The 22,407-nt window shown below is 42.2% G+C and overlaps 3 protein-coding genes across 3 annotated transcripts in view; all 3 read left to right on the top strand.

Annotated features, from left to right (window-relative positions):
* bhlhe40 (basic helix-loop-helix family, member e40) overlaps window positions 1-1,548 on the top strand; it is a 5,061-nt gene extending 3,513 nt beyond the window's left edge. The window contains exon 5 of the mRNA XM_088422554.1: window positions 1-1,548. This exon is cut by the window's left edge and continues 698 nt beyond it. Coding sequence (XP_088278680.1) covers window positions 1-129 — 129 coding nt within the window. The 3' untranslated portion in view covers window positions 130-1,548.
* Window positions 1,549-2,170: 622 nt separating this feature from the next.
* LOC148418723 (N-acylethanolamine-hydrolyzing acid amidase-like) lies at window positions 2,171-8,968 on the top strand. Its single transcript, XM_088422555.1, has 12 exons — window positions 2,171-2,346; window positions 3,502-3,718; window positions 4,364-4,531; window positions 4,661-4,784; window positions 6,092-6,182; window positions 6,271-6,356; window positions 6,851-7,023; window positions 7,110-7,172; window positions 7,493-7,559; window positions 8,109-8,137; window positions 8,226-8,295; window positions 8,409-8,968. The coding sequence occupies exons 2-12, from the start codon at window positions 3,537-3,539 to the stop codon at window positions 8,427-8,429; spliced, it is 1,074 nt and encodes a 357-aa protein (XP_088278681.1). The 5' UTR covers window positions 2,171-2,346; window positions 3,502-3,536; the 3' UTR covers window positions 8,430-8,968.
* A 518-nt stretch (window positions 8,969-9,486) lies between these two features.
* LOC148418722 (ADP-ribosylation factor-like protein 8B) lies at window positions 9,487-20,163 on the top strand. Its single transcript, XM_088422556.1, has 7 exons — window positions 9,487-9,707; window positions 10,702-10,782; window positions 15,916-15,989; window positions 16,890-16,983; window positions 17,189-17,256; window positions 17,512-17,582; window positions 17,656-20,163. Exons 1-7 carry the CDS (start codon window positions 9,585-9,587, stop codon window positions 17,703-17,705), a joined length of 561 nt encoding a protein of 186 aa, XP_088278682.1. The 5' UTR covers window positions 9,487-9,584; the 3' UTR covers window positions 17,706-20,163.
* Window positions 20,164-22,407: the final 2,244 nt, after the last annotated feature.

Below are 22,407 nucleotides of genomic sequence, written 5' to 3'. Positions count from 1 at the left end.
CCAGAGACGCCCTCCCCGCCTCTGCTGCGGGCGGGGTCCCCGATCGCCCGCCGGAGCTCCTTGGACTCCCCCGCCCTCCACAAAGCTTTAAAAGAGCTCTCCCCGTTAAACCTGGAAACCAAAGAGTGACTCAAAAGGGGACGGCGGGCCCTAAAATCGTTAGCACCTCCGTGCGACTTTCCTGCCGTCGTGCTAACATGTTGCATGACTGGGAAACTCGTCAACGTGCGGCAATGAGCGTGCAAGTGTCTTCTCTGCGCTCTGGGTTGAATGTCAGCGGTTAATCCGGAATGTAAGGGACGTAAGCTCCCGCCCCACGAAAGGTTTATAGAGTAGGCTAAATATATGTTTAGACTTCTGTATTTGCGCACGTGCAGCAGTCAATAATGAATGTAAAAACCAGGGGCGTCGCCACCATTTTTTTTTCGTTCGTACACACACACACACACACACACACACGTGAATATATATATATTCACATATGTGTGTGTGTGTGTGTGTGTGTGTGTGTGTATGTATGTGGCTAAAGAATGGTCTAATAATGGTAGGTAATAAATGAATTAGGTAACGGATTACTTTGGGTGAAGTAATCTATAAATGCATTTATGTAGTGGCTAAAGAATGGTCTAGTCATGGCAGGTAAAAAATGTAATTGATTACTTTAGGTAATTCATAAAGCGATCAGTTTGTTTATTACTTCATTAGCTAAAGTAATGAATTACCTTAAGTAATTAATGACATAATTGTTTTACTCAATTCTAAGATAATCTTAGGTTTTAAAGCTGTCAGTACATTTTTAATGAACGTACTAAAGTAATCAATTTATTTAGGTACTAAGTTCAGAAATTAGCTAAAATAATTACTAATCAGTTACTTCGTTCTTATGTAGTTCTTAGGTAATTACGTACAGAAACAGTCAACTACTTTTGCTACTAAAGATATTATTGAGCTCAAATTAATTGATTACTTTAGTACTTATTTACCGAAAGTAATGACTTCATATATTTAGTATCAGCCATTTTTAGACCCTCTGTAACCAAATACTTGAAGAAATAGAAAAAAAAAAGAAGCACCTGAGATTGAATGAACTGGACTGTTGAAAAACGTAAAAACATGTCTTTGGGATTGAACGAGTCACTTTTACCACCCGTCCAAAAAAAAAGCAATGCCAAATTATTTTAACAAATATCCTGTCTAGTCCAACATAGCATTTCCTCAAAATTCCATGAAATTATTGGTCCTTTTCTATTTTTCTAATTGGCTTCAATCTCTTCAAATAAACCTAAGTATCTAGATATCAACACTTGGTATCAGTAAATGCCCATTCCGTGTAAAAATGGCATTTATTTTTCTCCGCTAAGATGTGGTATGTGGCCAAAGAATTAAAGCCGCCATTTAGCGCCGCCCCTGGTGAACAAAAGCCCCCCCCCCCCATAAAGTAGCTGCTGAAATGCAACTATACTTTTGTAACAAATTCCTTTTTGTGTTCACCACAATAAGTGTATGTGTGTGTGTGTGTGTTATGTGTGTGTGTATATATATATATATATATATATATATATATATATATATATATATATATATATATATATATATATATATATATATATATATATATCGCAAAGCATTCAGGCGTCACAGTATGAGGTGTGTCACATGATCTGTCCAAGTGCTTTTGTCATTTCCTCATCACACATGACCTATGCGTCCTGTTTTTGTTTTTTTTTTCTTAATGCTAACACGCTACATTTTTATTTTTGATACGTGACCTAACGAGTGTAATTGAGGGTTTCTGCTAGCCGTACGCCGAGCGTGTACATAGCTTTGGTTTTCAAATTTCATTCATTCATTTAGCGCGGACACACCGACGATGGATTTTTTTTTCATGTATTTTGCTTTAAACGGCGTGAATGTAAAATTGAGATATAAAAATGTAGTCATAGTTTTCTATAGAAAGAGGTACTTGGGATTTTTATTTTGAAATATAACAGGCTTGTCGGTCGGTATTTTGTAAAGTATTATTGATCTATATTAAAGTATTAATAAAGCTTTTTTTTTCAAGTGTGTGGAATTTATTGCCTGTTGGTTGTACGTGTTGCAGCCAGCCATTCCGACAGTTCTCCACAACAACTCGTGCTTACGTAACACTTACATAACTCACATAACTCATAAAGAAGTCAAGCGGCTGTAAATCAGTAGCTTGTCTTAGATTACAAGCTGTAAACATATCAGATTCTGAAAGATGTCAAAGGAACCGTGTGTAGAAATCTTGGCAGGAATACACAGTAAAACTTTGTTGTTTTTTTCGTTTTTTTTTTTTGGTACCGCAACCAATGGTCTCATGAGGTAAGTTTTAGGTTTTATGGAAATCTCAATATTATAGTTGATTATCACACGTATTCACTCACTGGCTTGTGTTTTTGAAACTTCTGTTATTTTTTTATTTTTTTAAGTCCCGAGATCATTGTGACCCACATTTTGTTATACAAATTCCAACTTCAATACTTCAATACGGTTTTTAATGTTTTCTCAAAGTGGGGTTCGCAGAGCCCCGGTGGTCAGTGGCCTGATTGCAGGGGCCCGTTAAATAATTTGGGTGTTTTGGAACTGATTTAGTTTAACTTTTAACAGTTAAGATTTGTGACTTGCTTGGCTTAGTTTTTGGCGCCTCCTCTGGCCGCTGTTGGTAGTGGCATGTCCGTCTACGTCGATCAGTGGTTCTCAAATCGAGGTACATAGTTCTCAAATCGGGGTACGAGTACTTGAAGGAACTTCAGGGGGTACTCGATTTTTCTAAATAGAACACAGACATGCAAAAATCATATGAAAATAATCATTGAATTAATCAAATGTTTCAGTAAAATAAAACTTCATGAAACAAATTGGGTCGTTCTCACCCATGTTTCTGACACCACCATGTGTTAATATCCTTATGGAACTCATTTTCTAACTTGGAAGCAAGAAATAAACTATCAACTTGATGAATTCAGCTCCACTGATTTGCGTTTTCCTATCAGAAAAAATGGGTGTCTGGCGTCCTCTAGTGGATATTTAGTGCCTATGAGTTCACAAGAGTGTCGTTCGAGCTGAAATATTGGTTCTGTGATTACGACGGTACCAAAAACGGCATTTCAAGATTGCAAAGGGCGAACTGGCAACTAAAAGTTAATGAAAGGCAAAAGTTGCTCAATCTAAAAGCAAAATTACTTTGGCGTCGTCCTCCCATGCCCTTTTCCCTCGATTCCAAGGTGCCTTCACTGATCCCCGGATTTTACAGAAATAAATTAACCACGTGTAACTAATGACTGTAACTAACTGGTAACACCAAACCTTTTTAATACAAAATATAACCATCATTGCTTTGAAGCCTTGCTTGGCTTTGTTTGGCAACTTTCACTTTCTGACTCGAGTTTTAATTTAAGCTTTAATTGTGAAAACCACAACGCGGAAACACAAATTCCCGCCCCTCAAGTAGGAAATAACGTTTGTGTTCCTTTTAAGTATAAGAGGCATTCACTGACCGGTCAGCCTCAGACATGACGCTGCTGATTGTCCGCGCCGCGGTGCTGCTAGTCGGCCTGGCAGCGTTAAGCAGTTCGGACCTGGCCCCGCCCACCATCGAAATTAACCTGGATGATGACCCGCAAGTCAGATGGATGCCGATTCTTAAAGTATTTGACTCCGAATTCCTCCGGAAAGCTGCTCAAGAGGTCATAGAGTAAGAGAAATAGTCTACTTGTTATATTCACGACTTCCGTTCATAGAAAATGTCACCAGTAATTTTTTTTTCCAACTTTTTGTGGTCTTTTCAACGTTTTTCAAAATTAAACCGGAAGCCATCCATTTTACCTGTTATGTAGCTAACGGGTGTGGCTAATTGACATTCATTAAAAATGCATCAATGTATTTAAAAAACAAAACAATCTATTGTCATGAGTGTTGTCATTTCCAGAAACATGTTAGTTTTAAATACAAAATAGAAATCTGATTTTACATTAATTTCAGCTTTACTCACTTGTTACAACCTTGATAGTATATAGTTTTTGATAAATGCAATTAATCTTGAAATTTTTTTCGGTTTAATTTATGAAATAATTTGAATGTCCTGACAGGACTACAAAGTTGTATATTTTGGATTCAGAAAAGAATTTATACATACAAGAAACGTTCAAGATTTAAGTCATTTTGAAAAATAAGAATAGACAATTGGTTTCTGTACTGTAAAGTTGTTGTTTTTTTTTCGTGGAAAGCTGAATACTCTGTTGCACTGTATTTGTTTATTGTTGTAAATATTTGCCAATAACAGTATAAAAAAATTATGTTTTTATGAGTGTGACCACTGTTATTCTTTTTTTCTTGTCAGTTCAACAATTCCAAAATTGCTTCAGGTAGTTATCAAATCAATGATCAAGGTCTCTGAGCCCTTACTTCTTCCGAAGCCTTATGGCGACGAGCTCCGTGGCATGGCCGCGCACTTTGGCGCAGGCCTTTCTGATACCATTATGCTCAACTTTGCCTACGAAGCAACCGCGTAAGTATTTTTGTAATTAGCATGTTCATATTATGTGTAATAGAATGTTGGCATAGCTGTGTATGCAGAATGTTAGCATAGACGTATACGTGGGTAATAGCTAGCTTATTGAATGTTTTGCGCTTGCAGATTCTGCACGAGCATCGTGGCTCAGGACAAACATGGAAATTTGTACCATGGCAGGAATCTTGACTACCCACACGCTGTTCTAAGGAATCTTACTGTCAATGTTATCTTCCGTAAAAATGGGACGGTACGGTATATCACACATCGGACATATTTCATATGATCGTCATTTAAAATCATTAGTTTGGTTGAATCAGTTCAATGATGTTCTATCTCTGGTAGATGATTGGATGAAACCTGACCAATGAAAATCAAGTTATGATGCCCTCCATGCATTGCTTTAGATCTTAAAAGTCGACTCTCAAAACCCGACTTCAAAAAGACAAACCTAAGTGTACTTTTTTGATCAAAAACACATTTTTAGACTTTTGTTAGGCTAACAAATTTGCTTTCTGTACATTTTTAAGGGGTCCAAGTGACGATCAATTTTTACTTGAAAACATAATTCTTTAAGGATTTTTTGCAAAGTCTAGTGCGCCTCACAGAGGACATTTGTGGTGCAGTTTGACAATTATAGGTGTCAGCTTCAGGTAACCTCGAACATTTAATAAACAACACACAAGGAAGGAAGACAAGACGCTTATGATTATCTTTGCTCACAAGGAGAATGTACAGAATTGTACCCGAATTCTAGATCTTCTTCCGCTCTGAGATCACATTTTGCCAAACCTTCTCTATTTATTGATTAGAGTAGCCCGAGTTACATAACGTCATCGCCCTAAAGGATTTTGGGAGAGCGTACAGGCTACAATCAACACACGATAGTGGTGAGTGTGAGTTAATACTATCAGTTATCAGTTCATACAGAGGCTACTATCTTTTTCTCCAAGAACATAACTGCAGACAGTTCTGCCCTGTGATGAGGTCATGGTGTCTCTTTTCTTCTTGTGCTCGCTGTTTCCACGGACAACCATCTTTTTAATGATTCAAACGAGGTTATACTGCTAAATATATGCTTTGTAATACAATAAGTGTTAATATGGAAGAACGTGTGTACATTTATTCTAACAAATAGGAGTAATGATACGGTATCATGAATGCTTGCAGAGTCTACTCAAAAAGCCACTTTGAAAATAATTTGATGGCAATTAAAAGAAACTTTCATGGTATGTGTTGGAGGACAAAAAGGAGGTATTTGTCTTCAACATAGCTTACCTGTAAGCACTGTGACTTTTTTAAATGAAAAAAAAAACAGAAGGAAGGTTATTGTGTTTATTTATTTATGCATTCATTTGTGCTAAAACTGTTACACATCTCTTAATGTACCAAATATTCAATACTTTAAAAAATAAAATAGATTGTGGTTAGGATTGTGAAAAACAGTTGTCATTGTAATATCATGGTTATCAAACAGCCTAATATCGGCCCATGTCTACTAAAGAATGATATGAGCTCTGGAGACAAAATTTGTCACACAACCTTCGACCTTTGCAGATCTCCTATATCGGAACTACCTTTGCTGGCTATGTTGGTCTGTGGACGGGACAAAGTCCATACAAGTTTACCGTATCTGGTGACCAGCGAGGTAAGACCACACATCTGTTTGGCTTAAGTTGCGAAAAAAAAAATGTTGACAGAAGAATATTGCTTAGTGAGCATGACCTGTTGACCAGGAAAGGATCACTCATGGGACTTTTGGAAGAATATGGTGTCAGCTTTCCTGTTGCGGAGAAGTCCAGTCAGCTGGTTGGTGAGAGAGGTGAGATGAGGAGTCACAGGAAAAGCACTGAAAAGCATTTCCTGTAAATTTACGTAAATGTTAAAAAAAGGTAACACCAGCAAGATGGTTATGTATTTATTTATTATTTTTAAATGAATTATTATTATGACAACAAATATCATCAATCTTGAACATATACAGTATATATATATATATATACAGTATATGTATGTATTATTTGAACCCTTTAAAAACTGTTTTCATTGCATTATAAGGCGCATAGAATAGAAGCTACAGTAGTGGCTGGGGTTGCTTTATGCATCCACGAGATGGCGCGAAAGAGAATTTCAACAACAATCAGCAATTAAGATTAAAGATGATTGTGGAAATTAATGTCTGAAGGTACTCGTGGTATTTTTAGGTGCACTGTCAGCTTTCGAGAAAATTAAAGGCTCCTCGGTGCGTCTTATAATGCAGAAAATACGGTATTTTAATAACACACTCCTCCTTCCGGAATTTGGTCTCGGTTGCAGACTCTGGAAGAGGCAGAGGACTTTCAAGACGCTAGCCTGCACCTTTCCAAAATTTCCATCATCACAGGAGTGTATTACATCGTGGCGGGGGCGCGGCCAGGCGAAGGGGTCGTCATCACCAGAAATCGGGACGGCCCGGCGGATATCTGGCCATTGGATCTGCTGCATGGAGGGTGGGTGTCCAATGAGCTGGACGCATTTGTCTTCTTTTGTTTGTACATCGCTATTACCCAAATGTGTTTTGCTTTTATTTGCTTAGATGGTTCAGAGTGGAGACGAACTTTGACCACTGGCTTCCGCCCCCAGCCGAGGATCATCGAAAGTAAGCGGTTTGAAGAGAAATATCTTCTTGACACACAGTTTGTGTCCACTGTTGTGTGCATTTTGTCTTATCAAATTTGTTGCATCCCAACCAGACAAATGAGACATCACTGGAAAGGCCAGGATGTCCTTGGTTGAGGACTCTTGGACTTAGTAGGGTAGCTCCATTTTGTCAAAAGATACAGACCAAAAACAAATGTCCACTATAGAGGACACAAATGAATAGGCTGTGTGTGTCTCAAGAGGATATGATAAATATCACAAAAATACATACTGTATGATATAAAAATGCATAATGTTGTTATCGTCTCTTGTTTGTAGAGAAGCCGCAGAAAAAGCAATGAATGCTACCGGCCAAGAACATATTAATATGTATACACTGTATCAAGTAAGTCAATCAATTGAAAAAAAAATATTTTTGAAAAATGTACTTAGAACTTGTAGGATTAATCGGCCGATTGTGTCATGTCCAAAAATAATTGTCCGAATGGATGATATATGCAGATTATTTTAACTTTTTACCTTCATGTACTTTACAGCAATTGTATACAAGTAAGACTAGTGTTATTATTATTATTATTATTATTACTACTACTGTACAAAATTTTTCATAATTAATCAATTATTTTTTACACATTATTACATTTTTTAGTTCAATCAAAGTAAAAGCATTGAAAGAACACACAGGAAGCTGAAATTTCACCCAGATGGTAACTATAAAACAAAAGCATATATCTATAGTGGACCCAGAATAGGTACCGGGCCAGCCCGTGAATAGTGAAAAACCGCCGATAAGCGCCACCTATTGAAATGCAGTGCGAGCAATTACCATTTTTAAAATAATCGTCCGATTAATCTGTAATCAGTATTTTTTTCTGCCAAAAATCAGCCTAAAAAAATCCATATCATGATCACTTGCAACATTATCTCTCTGCAGGTCTTATCACAATCTCCAGTGTGTAACGGGTAAGCAGAACATTTATTTCGGTACAGGTGTGGGGAATAAACACCAGGATATTTTTTGCAAATATGTATTGTTGCAATCATTTGACAGGATTACAGTTTATACAACAACAATGAGTGCAGCAAGGCCTGAGAATTACACCACTCTGGTCAGACCACCGGTACGTAAAACAAATGCCATTCTTTGATAAACTTTCCGTCTTGTTCGGTTCTTTTTAGAATGTGAGATTGCACCAACCACTAAATGCTCCCTTCCCTTTTGATCTTCTTCAAGAACTGCCGCAAGACTCTTTGACCTGAAAAGCTTCCAGCAGTCAGTCAAGCGGAACAGATGAGTTTTTTTTTTTTAAAGCACCTTGTGAAGAGTCTCTTCAAGTTCGAAGAAAATGTCTGCGGTAATGCACTGCAACACCACAGCGATGAATGTGGTCATGTCATCTGATCATCTTTTCTAATAGTATAAGTAGCCAATTGAGACTTCTTACTGTTGTAAACAATGTGCTTGCTTGTTGTATGAGGAGTTGCAGATGAAAGAACTCTTTTGGTATTAATGTGTAATAGTATAAACATACATTTTTATATAGCCAAAGACCATTTTAGCAACATAAGGGATTAATCGGAAAGGTATTTGTTTTTTTTTCCTTTTAAAAAAACAAACAAAACAACAGCAGCAGCCATTCTGGGGATTTAAATAAGTTGGTTTTTTTTGCTAGCTTTTTAAAGTCTTTAAATGTTACAACGTCCTTAGATTTTAGCATATTGACAACATTTAAATTGTTCGTTTTCCTTTTTCGACTGGCATTAGCCAATCTAATAAAAACATTTGTCAAACTGTTTTTTGTATTTTTTTTGTCACATTCCTAATGAATTTATGTGGCATGCGTACTGCCGAAAAATATTTTAAAAATATACTGTATGTATAAAGTGCGTCTTGTGTATTGTTTCGGTAATAAATATCTCCGAATAATGCGGCAGGATAATAAAAGTCAATAAAATGTTGAGGGTCCGTCATTGGAATGCAGAATTTCTCATTTCCATGTTCACCCTGAATGTAACTAAAGATCACATGACGCGCCAGAATAGTTTCCTACTTCCGGTGAGGCTTGCTACTGACAGCAACAACTAAACACGTCGGATTCCTAAATCGTTGTGAATCTACCTGAAAAAAATAAAAACTTATCACAATACTGAGAGCCCGGGTATTATCTATATTCTGTCTATCGAAAATAGTGTCTCCAAATAATACGGCACGACAACAAAGTCAGAAACTGTAGAGGACCCTTCATGGGAATGCAGATTTTCCCATTACCACGTATAACCTGAACGCAACTGAAGATCACATGACGTGCCAGAGTAGCTTCCTGCTTCCGGTGTGGTTCGCTACTAACAGCAGCTACAACACCCGTCAGATCCAAAAGTCGTAGTGATTTTGCTGAGCGTGACGTCCAAGATGTTGGCCCTCATCAACAAGCTTTTGGACTGGTTCAGGTCCCTCTTTTGGAAAGAAGAGATGGAACTTACACTAGTGGGACTTCAGTATTCCGGGAAGACCACGTTTGTCAATGTGATCGCTGTAAGTCGCTATCAAACATGCTCCGTCAGTGTGGGCCCAAGGCTGCTGCAAAGCTTGCATTTGCCTGCCAGATGTGTTGCGTCAAGGCCAAGGTTAATGTTCTGATACGTTTAGTTTGCTCAACACCCGGAGAACAAAGACTCGTTTGCGAACCGCTCGTAATTTTGGTTTACGCCCAAGTCTGACGCTTGCATCCTATCCAAGTCGAAGTGACGTGTGACTGGGCGCTTCTTAAACTAGTCACGTGGTTGAATCTGCTGGTGTTGTCATACTGGATGACCAAAGCGCGTCTGCATCATCCAGGATCACGACAGCAAAAGCATCCAGAGTCTTTACTGGATCTGCAAGGATGCATTCATCACGTGTCAAGTCTTCCTGGAAATTGCAACACAATAGAATTAAGTTCAGTGTATCTCCACGTCTGGATTTTCCAATTTGTCTCACCCTTGCAAGGCGCATCAGTGAATATTATTTCCTATTGAGAATTTTCAAATACTGTACACCAGTTTGTCAGTCCATGATCTGGAAGTCCCCCAGGATCTTGGTCTGGTTGTTCACCACCACCGTTGGTGGTGTCTGCCATCTTAATTCTGGGACCTCTAATCCATAAACAGTACAGATGTTCCAGTATCTGGCTACCAGCTACTTGGTTATGCAGCTCCACGTCCACCTTGCTTGCCAACATCTTAGTCTAAGGGGTAATATCTCCCATTTTTAAGTTTATTTAACATAGAAGCACAGAAGCAGATTTTGCTGGCTAAAGCAAAACTGTTCAAAAGTGATCAGTAGAAACGGCAACTGTCATCATGTAGTAAATGACATCAGATGACGCCTCATGAAGTCTTGAGCCTCCCCCAATCTCTAAAACAAAAAATGTCATATAAATGAGAAAAAATGTATATATTTCTATTCAAAAGTGTTTATGAGGCTTCATTTTGCCATCACTACCACTCACAACATGATCACTGTGTGATCTATTGTTTCGCCTTAACAGTCAGGCCAGTTCAGTGAAGACATGATTCCTACCGTTGGATTCAACATGCGGAAGGTCACAAAAGGCAACGTGACAATAAAGGTACGTAACTGAACCCGGTTAGCAGGTTGGGTGCTAATGTCAATGTGACATTGACTGCATTGACTGATTCTGTAAAAATCATCTGTTGTATTTTTGGTCATTGTCACGGGGGAGTACGGCGGTTGAGGAGGCCGGCATGGTTGCAGAGGAGGAGGACCCAAAAGCAGGGGAGCGTCGGGACAGGGGGTTGATTAAATCCATTTATTTATAAACGAACGGGAACAAAAGCGAGAAAAACAGGACGGCAAAAAACTCGAACTAAGGGCGCAGGCAGGCTGGCAAAACAGAAAGCAAAACACTATGGACAGGCTGGCAGGAAAACACGGAGCTGAGGGACTCGGGGCAAGACGGGACTACGAGACAACAATACGATAGAGACAATATGACATGACGTGACAGAGACAATGATCCGACACGGGCTGTAACAGACACTAGGCTTAAATACATTCACAAACTAATCAAACTAACACATGGCAGCTGGGCAGGGACAACAGGCAAAGGGAGCAGATTGGAGGACACGAGGCGCAGGTAACAGACAGGTGAACTAAATCAAAACTAACGCAGGCAGACGCGACAGGGGCAGAAACCGGAACTATAAACGTAAACAGAAACAGAACCCCTCAAAATAAACCCACAACCCAACAAACCATGACAGAACCCCCCTCTCAAGGGACGGATCCCAGACGTCCCAAAACAAACCGACAAGCAAACAAAACCGAGGCAGGGTGGGCGGAAGGGGGACCGGAGGAGGGCACAGGAGAAAAACAAAAACAGTCCAAAGGCACCCCTGGTGCCAAACGGGATGCACCCGAGGGGGAAAGTCCAGAGGACGACCCGGTCGCCAGAGCGAGTCAGGCGGGCGACCCGGTCGCCAGACGAAAGGTGCCCTGCGGGGCGAGTCAGGTGGGCGGCCCGGACGCCAGACAAGAGGCGCCCGGCGAGGCGAATCAGGCGGGCGGCCAGGACGCCAGAGCAGATGTGCCCGGCGGGCCGAGTCAGGTGGGCGACCTGGGCGCCCGATGGCGAACAGCAAGCCACCCCAGGTAGGCTTGTATCCCGGTTGCCCCTGAAGATCGGCAGGCGGGGCGTCAGGCGAGAGCGGAGACGTCAGCAGGGCGGCGTCAGGCGAGAGCGGAGGCGTCGGCTGGACGCAGTCAGGCCAGAGCGGAGGCGTCGGCTGGACGCCGTCAGGCCAGAGCGGAGGCGTCGGCTGGACGCCGTCAGGCGAGAGCGGAGGCGTCGGCTGGACGCAGTCAGGCCGGTGCGGAGGCGTCGGCTGGACGCCGTCAGGCCGGTGCGGAGGCGTCGGCTGGACGCCGTCAGGCCGGTGCGGAGGCGTCGGCTGGACGCCGTCAGGCCGGTGCGGAGGCGTCGGCTGGACGCCGTCAGGCCGGTGCGGAGGCGTCGGCTGGACGCCGTCAGGCCGGTGCGGAGGCGTCGGCTGGACGCCGTCAGGCAGGTGCGGAGGCGTCGGCTGGACGCCGTCAGGCAGGTGCGGAGGCGTCGTCGGGGTGCCATCAGGGAACAGCCACTGGGTGCAGACCACAGACACGAGTGAGAGCACAAGACTGACCTGGGACAGGGGCGACCACAGGGAACCGTCTGGCATCTCTGTCGTCTGCGGCAATGGTGGCATGGCTGACAGCTCAGGCGACTGCGGCTGCCGCGCCGAGGCTGGCGGCTCAGGAGGCTGTGGCAGCGGCGCAGAGGCTGGCGGCTCAGGAGGCTGAGGCGCCGTGGCTGGTGGCTCAACAGGCTGAGGCTGCGGCGCCGTGGCTGGTGGCTCAGGAGGCTGAGGCAGCGGCGCCGTGGCTGGCAGCACTGGGAACGGCCGGCTGGACAGAGACAGCCACTGGGGACCAATCAGAAACGGCGGGGATGCCAGGAGACTGACTTGGGATGACTGAGGCAGACGGGCGACTGGCTTTGGAGTCAGACGGGCGACTGGCTTTGGAGTCAGACGGGCGACTGGCTTTGGAGTCAGACGGGCGACTGGCTTTGGAGTCAGACGGGCGACTGGCTTTGGAGTCAGACGGGCGACAGGCTTGGGAGGCAGACGGGCGACTGGCTTGGGAGGCAGACGGGCGACTGGCTTGGGAGGCAGACGGGCGACTGGCTTGGGAGGCAGACGGGCGACTGGCTTGGGAGGCAGACGGGCGACTGGCTTGGGAGGCAGACGGGCGACTGGCTTGGGAGGCAGACGGGCGACTGGCTTGGGAGGCAGACGGGCGACTGGCTTGGGAGGCAGACGGGCGACTGGCTTGGGAGGCAGACGGGCAGGGTTCACAGAGCCTGGGGTCCGGCTCGCAAGGTACGCAGAGGCCGGGGTCCGGCTCGCAGGGTGCACAGAGACCGGGCGCTGGCTCGCAGGGTGCACAGAGACCGGGGTCCGGCTCGCAGGGGTCACAGAGGCCGGGGTCCGGCTCGCAGGGGTCACAGAGGCCGGGGTCCGGCTCGCAGGGGTCACAGAGGCCGGGGTCCGGCTCGCAGGGGTCACAGAGGCCGGGGTCCGGCTCGCAGGGGTCACAGAGGCCGGGGTCCGGCTCGCAGGGGTCACAGAGGCCGGGGACCGGCTCGCAGGGGTCACAGAGGCCGGGCGCCGGCTCGCAGGGGTCACAGAGGCCGGGCGCCGGCTCGCAGGGTTCACAGAGGCCGGGGACCGGCTCGCAGGGTTCGCAGAGACCGGGGACCGGCTCGCAGGGTTCGCAGAGGCCGGGCGCCGGCTCGCTGGGACAGGGACGGTCTGCCGCCTTGGCGCTGGGACAGGGGCGGTCTGCCGCCTTGGCGCTGGGACAGGGGCGGTCTGCCGCCTTGGCGCAGGGACAGGGGCGGGTAACCGCCTTGGCGCTGGGACAGGGGCGGGTAGCCGCCTTGGCGCAGGGACAGGGGTGGGTAGCAGTCTTGGCGCAGGGACAGGGGCAGGTGCCGCTTCAGCCCGCCGGCAGGAAGGTTGGGGAACAGAGACAGGTGGTACAGACGCGACAGGAGCTTGGGATAGGGTGCAAGAAGAGGGTGGTACAGGACAGGAGGAAGTAGGCAGGGCGCGGCAAGAGGGGGACACAGAGACAGGAGGGAACGGATCGGAACTGACAGGAGACTGAACAGATGGGTTCTGGTGGTAACTGGGGCGGTGGCCTTTTCGCGGGCCCCTCCACCGGCGGCCACGAAATGCCAACCGGGAGCCCACGAAAAGGTCACGGTCAAATGGGGGCTCTGAATCTGAGTCTTCGGACGGACTGTAAAATGACTGGCTGGACGGAAAATCAAAATCTGAATCAAAATCATAAGAGGTGCACGGGCTCGAATACGGAATATGATAAAAAGTGTCGAAGGAAGAGGGACGCGGGTAAACAAAATCCGGACCGGTACTGGAACGAAACGTGACGAAAGGAGGGCAATCCTCGATATCGGAAAAATCTGAGTCCAACGTACAGTAAGGTGCGCGAACAGGAGAGGAAGGGTGATCGGGTGTGCGGACAGAAGGTGAACTACGCAAATCAGAAAAATCGGAACTACAAAAAACGTGCGGGGACAGAATCGTGTCGTATGGGAGGTCGGAGGAACACGAGGGAAACGCGGAAGTAACAGACGCGGGGGGCGGATCAGAAGCGGGGACAGACGCGGACTCGGAGGAGAGAAACACGGAAGAAAAAACAAGAGGTCTCACACTGGGGGAACGGGGCTGACCGGCGGGCTGAGAACGGATGCGGGCGGGGCGGCGGCGTCGAGTCCGCCGACGCGGACTTCCCGCTGGGTCCTGTGCTGGTCGGATCATTCTGTCACGGGGGAGTACGGCGGTTGAGGAGGCCGGCATGGTTGCAGAGGAGGAGGACCCAAAAGCAGGGGAGCGTCGGGACAGGGGGTTGATTAAATCCATTTATTTATAAACGAACGGGAACAAAAGCGAGAAAAACAGGACGGCAAAAAACTCGAACTAAGGGCGCAGGCAGGCTGGCAAAACAGAAAGCAAAACACTATGGACAGGCTGGCAGGAAAACACGGAGCTGAGGGACTCGGGGCAAGACGGGACTACGAGACAACAATACGATAGAGACAATATGACATGACGTGACAGAGACAATGATCCGACACGGGCTGTAACAGACACTAGGCTTAAATACATTCACAAACTAATCAAACTAACACATGGCAGCTGGGCAGGGACAACAGGCAAAGGGAGCAGATTGGAGGACACGAGGCGCAGGTAACAGACAGGTGAACTAAATCAAAACTAACGCAGGCAGACGCGACAGGGGCAGAAACCGGAACTATAAACGTAAACAGAAACAGAACCCCTCAAAATAAACCCACAACCCAACAAACCATGACAGTCATGTGACATTTGCAGGCTGAGTCGTAATAGGCTGTTAAGAGACCTACTTCTATTATAATGTCATTATTAGTTGACAGCAAGAACATCAAAATTGTATATACATATTAAAAATTGGTTACATAATAGTATTGTAAGTTTTACTCCTATATAATATACATTTATACAAGTAAATAACATCATAAATAATAAATATATGAAGGAAAAATGACATTTTATAAACCTTTAAGTGACATTGATTTGAGCTAATTACGGCCATAATCCCTAGCAAGGGTAGCCTAGCCTTCTTCTTCTTCTTGATTATCTCCAGCTTTGTTTCCATACTAATCATCTTCTTACTTCTACCTATAACATCACTAGCGATCTTGGGACCCATGGCTAACCAACTTAAGTTTAAATTAGGTATTAAATTGCACAATAAATACGACATTGGAAGCACTCACACGAGATCAATTCTTTAGCGTATCGGCATCTTAGTGACGCCGACCAATAGCAGACCAGCATCTTAGTGACGCCAGAATGCGCAGATTGATGACGCCACGAAATAAGCCGTGCGGGCAGGCAGTTTAACGTAACCTGAAAATAAGAGCAATTACCTAAAAACGCCAGAAGAGGGAGGCAAAACAACATAACCACAGCCAACCCCACAGGTCATGACAGTTGTTGCTGTAAAGCGGGAAAAGTGCTGTAAAGAGGGGACTACAAAACTTATCATTCCACTTTGTAACCTGAAAAAAATGTAAGCCAGGGACGCTATAAACCGGGGGTCCACTGTACATCATTTATGTTTTCTTCCTCCTCAGATATGGGATATAGGCGGACAGCCCCGCTTCCGAAGCATGTGGGAACGCTACTGTCGAGGAGTCAATGCTATTGTGTAAGTTTGTGGACTCGTTGGGTGAATGTGTTTTTTTTTTTTTTGCCTTTTAGTTTATTTTAACAAGAGCGTAAATGATTGAACAAGGTCCTTCTGGAGTTAATTTGAAAATATTGTCAGGTAACTTCACATTTTCTTGTTCTTAATAATAGGCCAGAACGATTAATTGGACGATTTTGTCCCTTCAAATACTGACCCAAAATAATCGACCGATATTTTTTTTTTTTTCCGCGAAAAAACAAGTTATATTGCGGAGAGACACACTGTGAAGGCTGCCTGCATGCCAAACAGATAAGTTAACGATAAATGTACATGCCACGGGCATTCCTTGTAGTTCAAACTACTGCAGTAGACATATTTATGGTACTTAAATCTTAATTTATTAAACCTTATACAGTCACTGTACTGTTATCCCTTCCCGTTCCCATTCCTTTGGCTGTAGTCTCACGTAGAGCCGCGGTTATATTAGCGGTGCCCTGAAGTCAAATTGGAGTGAAGCATGTAGCTCACCTAAGATGATTACAAACAGAGTTCGCACTTGAAACTCCAATTTTTTACAAAAGATATCACTACTTTGCGGTTTTTCACTAATCATGGCGGGGTTGCGGGTCCCCATTACGCGCAAAAAACGAGGGATTACTGTAGTCCTTAAACAGACATCTACTACAATGGATACCAATGAATTGGCTGGATCTCAGGAATTCACCTCACCTTTGGCAAATAGTGAACAATTAATCCAAAAAAGAGGTTTCAAAATCATCACGTGTGCAGTTTACTCAAACGTATCATTTGCCTCCCACGGTTAGCTTAATGCTAACATACCATCGAAGACTCCATTTACAAGCTAAATGTTAGCGTTTGTTATCTCAAGGCACTCCTGTGTTTTATTTATTTTGACAGGTACATGGTGGACGCGGCAGATCGAGATAAGATCGAAGCGTCCCGAAATGAACTGCACAACCTGCTGGAAAAGCCGCAACTTCAAGGAATTCCCGTAAGTCGGAGGATACTTCACGACCAAGATCTTTTGAAAGACAAACTCGTATTTGGGCTTTTCCAAACCGGTGGCGTACACTTCACCCACATGTTGTGTTTTTAAGAAACCAAAATAGCGCGCCGGTTCATGGCGGTTGTTGTGAAAAGTCCTTTTAGCTGTTTGATGTGAGATTAATGAGCTTTTGCCCGTTGTGGTTTTTCAGGTTCTAGTTCTCGGCAACAAACGAGACCTAGCCAACGCGCTGGATGAGAAGCAGCTGATTGAAAAGATGTAAGGCACACACACTGCCTAACCAAATACAGACATTGAACATTATAATAAAGACATTTAACATTTTGCAATTTAGCGATAAGGTGTTTTGTGTTCCAATTAATTTGCTCTTAATTTGAAAAGAAAAAGTGCAGTTCCCATTACCTCTTTAAAAAGCAATTAATTGGGTTTGCTGATACCTGCAGAAACATTGTTAAAAAATCTCCCTCCTTTGAGAAGCATGGTTCTAATCAGATGTGGAATTGACTTCGATAGGAACCTGTCAGCCATCCAGGACCGGGAAATCTGCTGCTACTCGGTTTCCTGCAAAGAGAAAGACAACATAGGTACGCAACGCCGCCGATATGCTCGAAATCCTTGTTGGGATGCCGCTGATGGTGAATCCCCCTCCCCCGACAGATATCACATTGCAATGGCTCATCCAGCACTCAAAGTCCCGGAGAAGCTGAAAGCCAAACGAAGCCCCCACCCCAGAACACTTGTTTATGGTCTCCAGTCATCCCTTCCAACTGCCTCCGTGACGTACTTCAGCTCACTCTGCCCCCCCCTTCACCCCCCGCCTCACTCACTCACTACTACCCTAGCTGTGTAGTCAATGTACAGAACTAATAGCCCGGCTCTTCTTTGGAGTTCTGAAATGTTCATCATGCCTTACTTCCCGTCCAGCAGATCAATACATTGCAGTGTTTTCTTCTCGTACCCCCCACCCCCCACCCACCCACCCCTCAAAAAGCATCACAGATGACTTTCTGTTTGGTATTTACAGTGCGATTGTGGTTTTTCATTCATCTTTGCCAAATGAGGATTGCGCTAATGCCTTCGATCATCAACGAACTCTGAGCAATGTAGCCTTCGTTTCGCAATAGGCGTCAAGTCACTTCATTTATTCCCAAGCGTCAAATTTCACTTTGTACATAGATGACTTAGAAGTTAAAAATAATTAGCGCGCGTTGCTGTCCGAGAGCCGAAAAACACCCTGCGCAAGTTTAAGACTCGTTGCCACACGATTATGAAATCATTACAAACCGAAATTGGAAATGCACATCAACCGTGTATTATATATATATATCATGTATTATAACCAGCGTCTACAACAACATCAAAGCATTAACGCTACAAAATAGGGCAAACGTACACAAAAGGATTAGGGTGAAGGGGGGAAAAAGTGTGAAAGGATTCTCACTTTTACCTCGAATTCGGATTTGATTCTCAAAATTTTCACTTTAAAACCAGAAGTCTGAAAATGCTAGGGAACTGCCCGAGCACCACATAGCTAGCTAGTAAGCTAACAAAGAATAGATTGCATGAATTCAAAACAAAACAAGCAAAAATAAAATGCTCGGTTCATTTTTAATGCTCATGAATAACAATCAAAAATGAATACTGGTAAGCTTAGTCGTAGCATGATATAGCCTTCTCAGCCGAAATTTTGAAAATGCTAAGTAGCTAGCTAGTGAGCTGCCAGAATGATACATAGCTAGCTGGTGAGCTAGCTTAAAAACTAGTTACCAACGAGACCGATCGGTTCATTGTTCATGCTCGTTAATGAGAATTAATAAAAATTGCTCCGATCAGCTAACAGTGAGAATCCTGATAACTTTTTTTTTTTTTCTTCACGGGCGCTACATTGCCTATCCCACCAAGCAGCAAACAATTTTTGACTCGGCAAATTTAGCGAAACGCGTCTACGTCAGAGTTTATTCAAGGTCGCAAAATGTTTGTCAGACATTTTCCTTATTTTTATCACAGCGGAAATTTGAATATGTTCAAAATTTCCTTGCGACAAGACTGTTGGTGGGCATCTGGCGAATGTTTAGCGAAAATTTGCGACTTTTGACAAAACCTTAAAAATTCTAGCCGAATAAATCAGTAAAACTCGGGAACGTCTGGCGAATAATTTTCGACTTGGGCAAACTTTGCGAGACGCGTCAGGTCGGAGTTTGTTCAAGTTTACAACTATTTGCCAGCCTGTAGTTTTCTTATGGTGGAAATTTGAATAAGTTCCAAATTTCCCATAAAAGTTCAAAAGCGCTAGATGATCATTTTGATTCTCCATGTACGTAAATGTCCTTCTCCCTTTCATCAAAGTGACACTTGACGTCATTTATGTGAATTTTGCTCCGTGCTAGCCCGTCAGCCAAGATGGCGTTTGTTCGTACGGTCATCTTTTTTGTCTGTGCAAAGTCATCACATGCTCATTGTTGTCATGTCGTCATTTTATTGATGAGAAGAATGCTAATTCTCAAGTCTTGTCACCATAGCAAAGGATGGGCTGTGGAGTCTACTAAATCTGAGAGAATTAAACAGAAACAGAAAATAAACAGCTTGTGTAATATTATAACAATTTATATGTGCATGTGCTAATATTATTCACATACAATTGCATACTTTGTAAATAAGAAGTTGGCATTTTTATTCCAACAATGCTCCTGTAGATGTCATGCATTCTTTCCATGTGATTGCTAATAAATGTTTTGTTTTTTTTTAAATGAGTTTTAAATTTGCTGGTCAAGTGTTAGGATTGGCCGTTAGGTGGCAGCAGAGGACTTTGTAGTGTTTGTATTGTGCACGCACGGGTTCTTCGACTCACGTTTGACGTTTTGGAGCTGAAGTTGCCACGTAACTTCAAGCATGTACTGCATTGCACCAAATTTGGAGTAAGAGTGGAATTTAATGTTTTCAATTGGTATCTTCGAGGATGTAAATCACACGAGTGGCAAAGTATGAAAATTATTGATTGTTTCTTCCGTCCATTTTCATTAAATTGTATGAGAAGTCATTTGATATTCGAGCTGTTAATAGTAATAGATATTTTTGTTGCAATTGATCAAAGTGCAATATATTGTATATGTTACAATATATTGGACATGTTTGTTGTGAATAAAGTTCTTTTTGTTCGGGTCATCATTCAAGGATCGGTTCAGTCAAGTGACGATATATTTTTTCGGAAAAAAACGACCATGTCTGGTAAAATATATATATTTTTGTTTTGTTTTTAATTCAACCATTTTTACCAAGACTTGTTTTTCTTTTACTGGAAAAGAAAAAAAAAGTAAAGCCGCCCCCCTCCAAAATAAAAACAGTAAACGACCTTGTATATGAGGCGTTTTTTTTTTCAAGTGGCCAGTTAAATAAATCAAATCATGTACAGTAAGGCATTTAAAAAAAGAAAAGACCATGTATAGTAAGGCTTTTGTTGTTGTTGCAAAAATACTATCTACAGTAAATCTTTAAAAAAAAAAAAATCATGTACAGTAAGGCACTTTTTTAGATTAAAAAAAAGACCATTTATAGGCGTTTTTTTTATTGCAAATATACCACGTATAGTAACTCTTTAAAAAAATCATGTGCAGTGAGGCATTTTTTTAAAATACAAAAAGACCATGTATAGTAAGATATAATTTTAATTGCAAAAAAATACCATGTATCGTAAGTATTTAAAAAATCATGTGCAGTAAGGCATTTTTTTAAATAAAAAAAAGACCATGTATTGCAAAAATACCATATATAGTAAGTCTTTCAAAAAATCACGTGCAGTGAGGCATTTTTTAAGTAAAAATAGACCACATATAGTAAGGTGTTTTTTTTTTAATTGCAAAAATACCATGTACTGTATAGTAAGTCAATTTAAAAAATCATGTAGACAAAGGATTTTTTTTTTAAATAAAAACAGACCATGTTTAGTAAGGCGTTTTTTTCATTGCAAAAATACCATATAGTAAGTCTTTTCAAAATATCATGTACATTAAGGCATTTTTTTAAAATACAAAAAGACCATGTATAGTAAGGCGTTATTTTTTTATTGCAGAAATATAATGTAAAAATATATGAACCAAAAATCTTTTTTTCAAAACTCTTTTACAGTAAGACATTTTTTTAGATAAAAATAGATCATCGTAAGGTGTTTTTTTTTAATTGCAAAAATACCATTTATAGTAAGCTTTTTTCAAAAACCATGTAGACTAAGGCATTTTTATATGGATAAAAATAGACCATTTATAGTAAGGCATTGTTTTCATTGCAAAAATATCATGTATGGTAAGTCTTTTAAAAAAAAAAAAACATGTATAGTAAGGCTTTTTTTTATAAATAAAAAATGACCATGTATAGTAAGGCGTTTTTTTTTAATTGCAACAATACCATTTATAGTAAGCTTTTTTCAAAAACCATGTAGAGTAAGACATTTTTATAAAGATAAAAATAGACCATGTATGGTAAGGCATTGTTTTCATTGCAAAAATATCATGTATACTAAGTCTTTTAAAAAAAACATGTATAGTAAGGCTTTTTTTTTTTTTAAAATAAAAAAAGACCATGTATAGTAAGGCATTTTTTTTTAGATTAAAATAGAGCAGGTATAATAAGGTGGGGGTTTTTTTATTGCAAAAATACCATGTACAGGAAGTCTTTTTAAAAATCATGTGTAGTAGGCATTTTATTTTTAAATAAATATAGACCATATATAGTCAGGTGTTTTTTTTTCATTGCAAAAATACCATGTATAGTAAGTCTTAAAAAAAAGCATGCACAGTAAGGCATTTAAAAAAAAAAAAATAGACCATGTATACTAAAGTGTTTTTTTGATAATAAAAAAAGACCATGTATAGTGTTGATTTATTTTTTCAAAGAAAATAACAAAAACAAAAACAGTCCAACATTAAGCATCAACAAAAAAATACGTTCTATAGTAAGGTTTTTTTTCCAGGCAAAAATAAATAAAAACAACTGTGAAGGCTCATTATTTCTGAAAAAGAATATAAAAGGAGCATGTATAGAAGATTTATTTAGCTGAAAAATACAACAACAAAAAAAGAGCACAATGGAGCTGGTAGTGGTCCAGCTAGTCCAGAGGCTCCACAGTTTCATTCATCTGATTTCTTCAAGGCAGCATTTACAAACAGCTGTCCCCACATGTGTTTTCTGATAACTTCCACAGCAGCCTGAGTGAGAGAGCGTGCGCTTTGCTCTTACGCTGACCACAGGGGATGCGGTGAGGCCAATACGCCACAGGGCCTGACGTGGCAAGCGGGTCGTCGCGTGACCTCAATGTGCGACAAAGCGTTGCATAAAAAACGTGCTCATCACGAAAGGCACTTTTCACACCTTCCACATCTGCACTGTCTGCACTTCTGATGATGTCACTAGCAAATA

Source organism: Hippichthys cyanospilos, chromosome 9 (assembly GCF_059441005.1).
Source record: "Hippichthys cyanospilos isolate Australia breed blue-spotted pipefish chromosome 9, RoL_Hcya_1.0, whole genome shotgun sequence".
Taxonomy (NCBI): Eukaryota; Metazoa; Chordata; class Actinopteri; order Syngnathiformes; family Syngnathidae; genus Hippichthys; species Hippichthys cyanospilos.
This window is presented reverse-complemented; position numbering and strand designations above follow the sequence as displayed.

What these genes read in the sequence shown, in the direction of transcription:
- LOC148418723 (XM_088422555.1), top strand. Translation starts at nt 3,537, where the DNA reads ATGACGCTGCTGATTGTCCGCGCCGCGGTGCTGCTAGTCGGCCTGGCA. An exon ending in TCTTCCGTAAAAATGGGACG is followed by an intron (nt 4,785 to 6,091) that starts GTACGGTATATC and finishes CGACCTTTGCAG; the next exon opens with ATCTCCTATATCGGAACTAC. An exon ending in ATATGTATACACTGTATCAA is followed by an intron (nt 7,560 to 8,108) that starts GTAAGTCAATCA and finishes ATCTCTCTGCAG; the next exon opens with GTCTTATCACAATCTCCAGT.
- LOC148418722 (XM_088422556.1), top strand. Translation starts at nt 9,585, where the DNA reads ATGTTGGCCCTCATCAACAAGCTTTTGGACTGGTTCAGGTCCCTCTTT. An exon ending in AAGGCAACGTGACAATAAAG is followed by an intron (nt 10,783 to 15,915) that starts GTACGTAACTGA and finishes CTTCCTCCTCAG; the next exon opens with ATATGGGATATAGGCGGACA. An exon ending in AAGCAGCTGATTGAAAAGAT is followed by an intron (nt 17,257 to 17,511) that starts GTAAGGCACACA and finishes TGACTTCGATAG; the next exon opens with GAACCTGTCAGCCATCCAGG.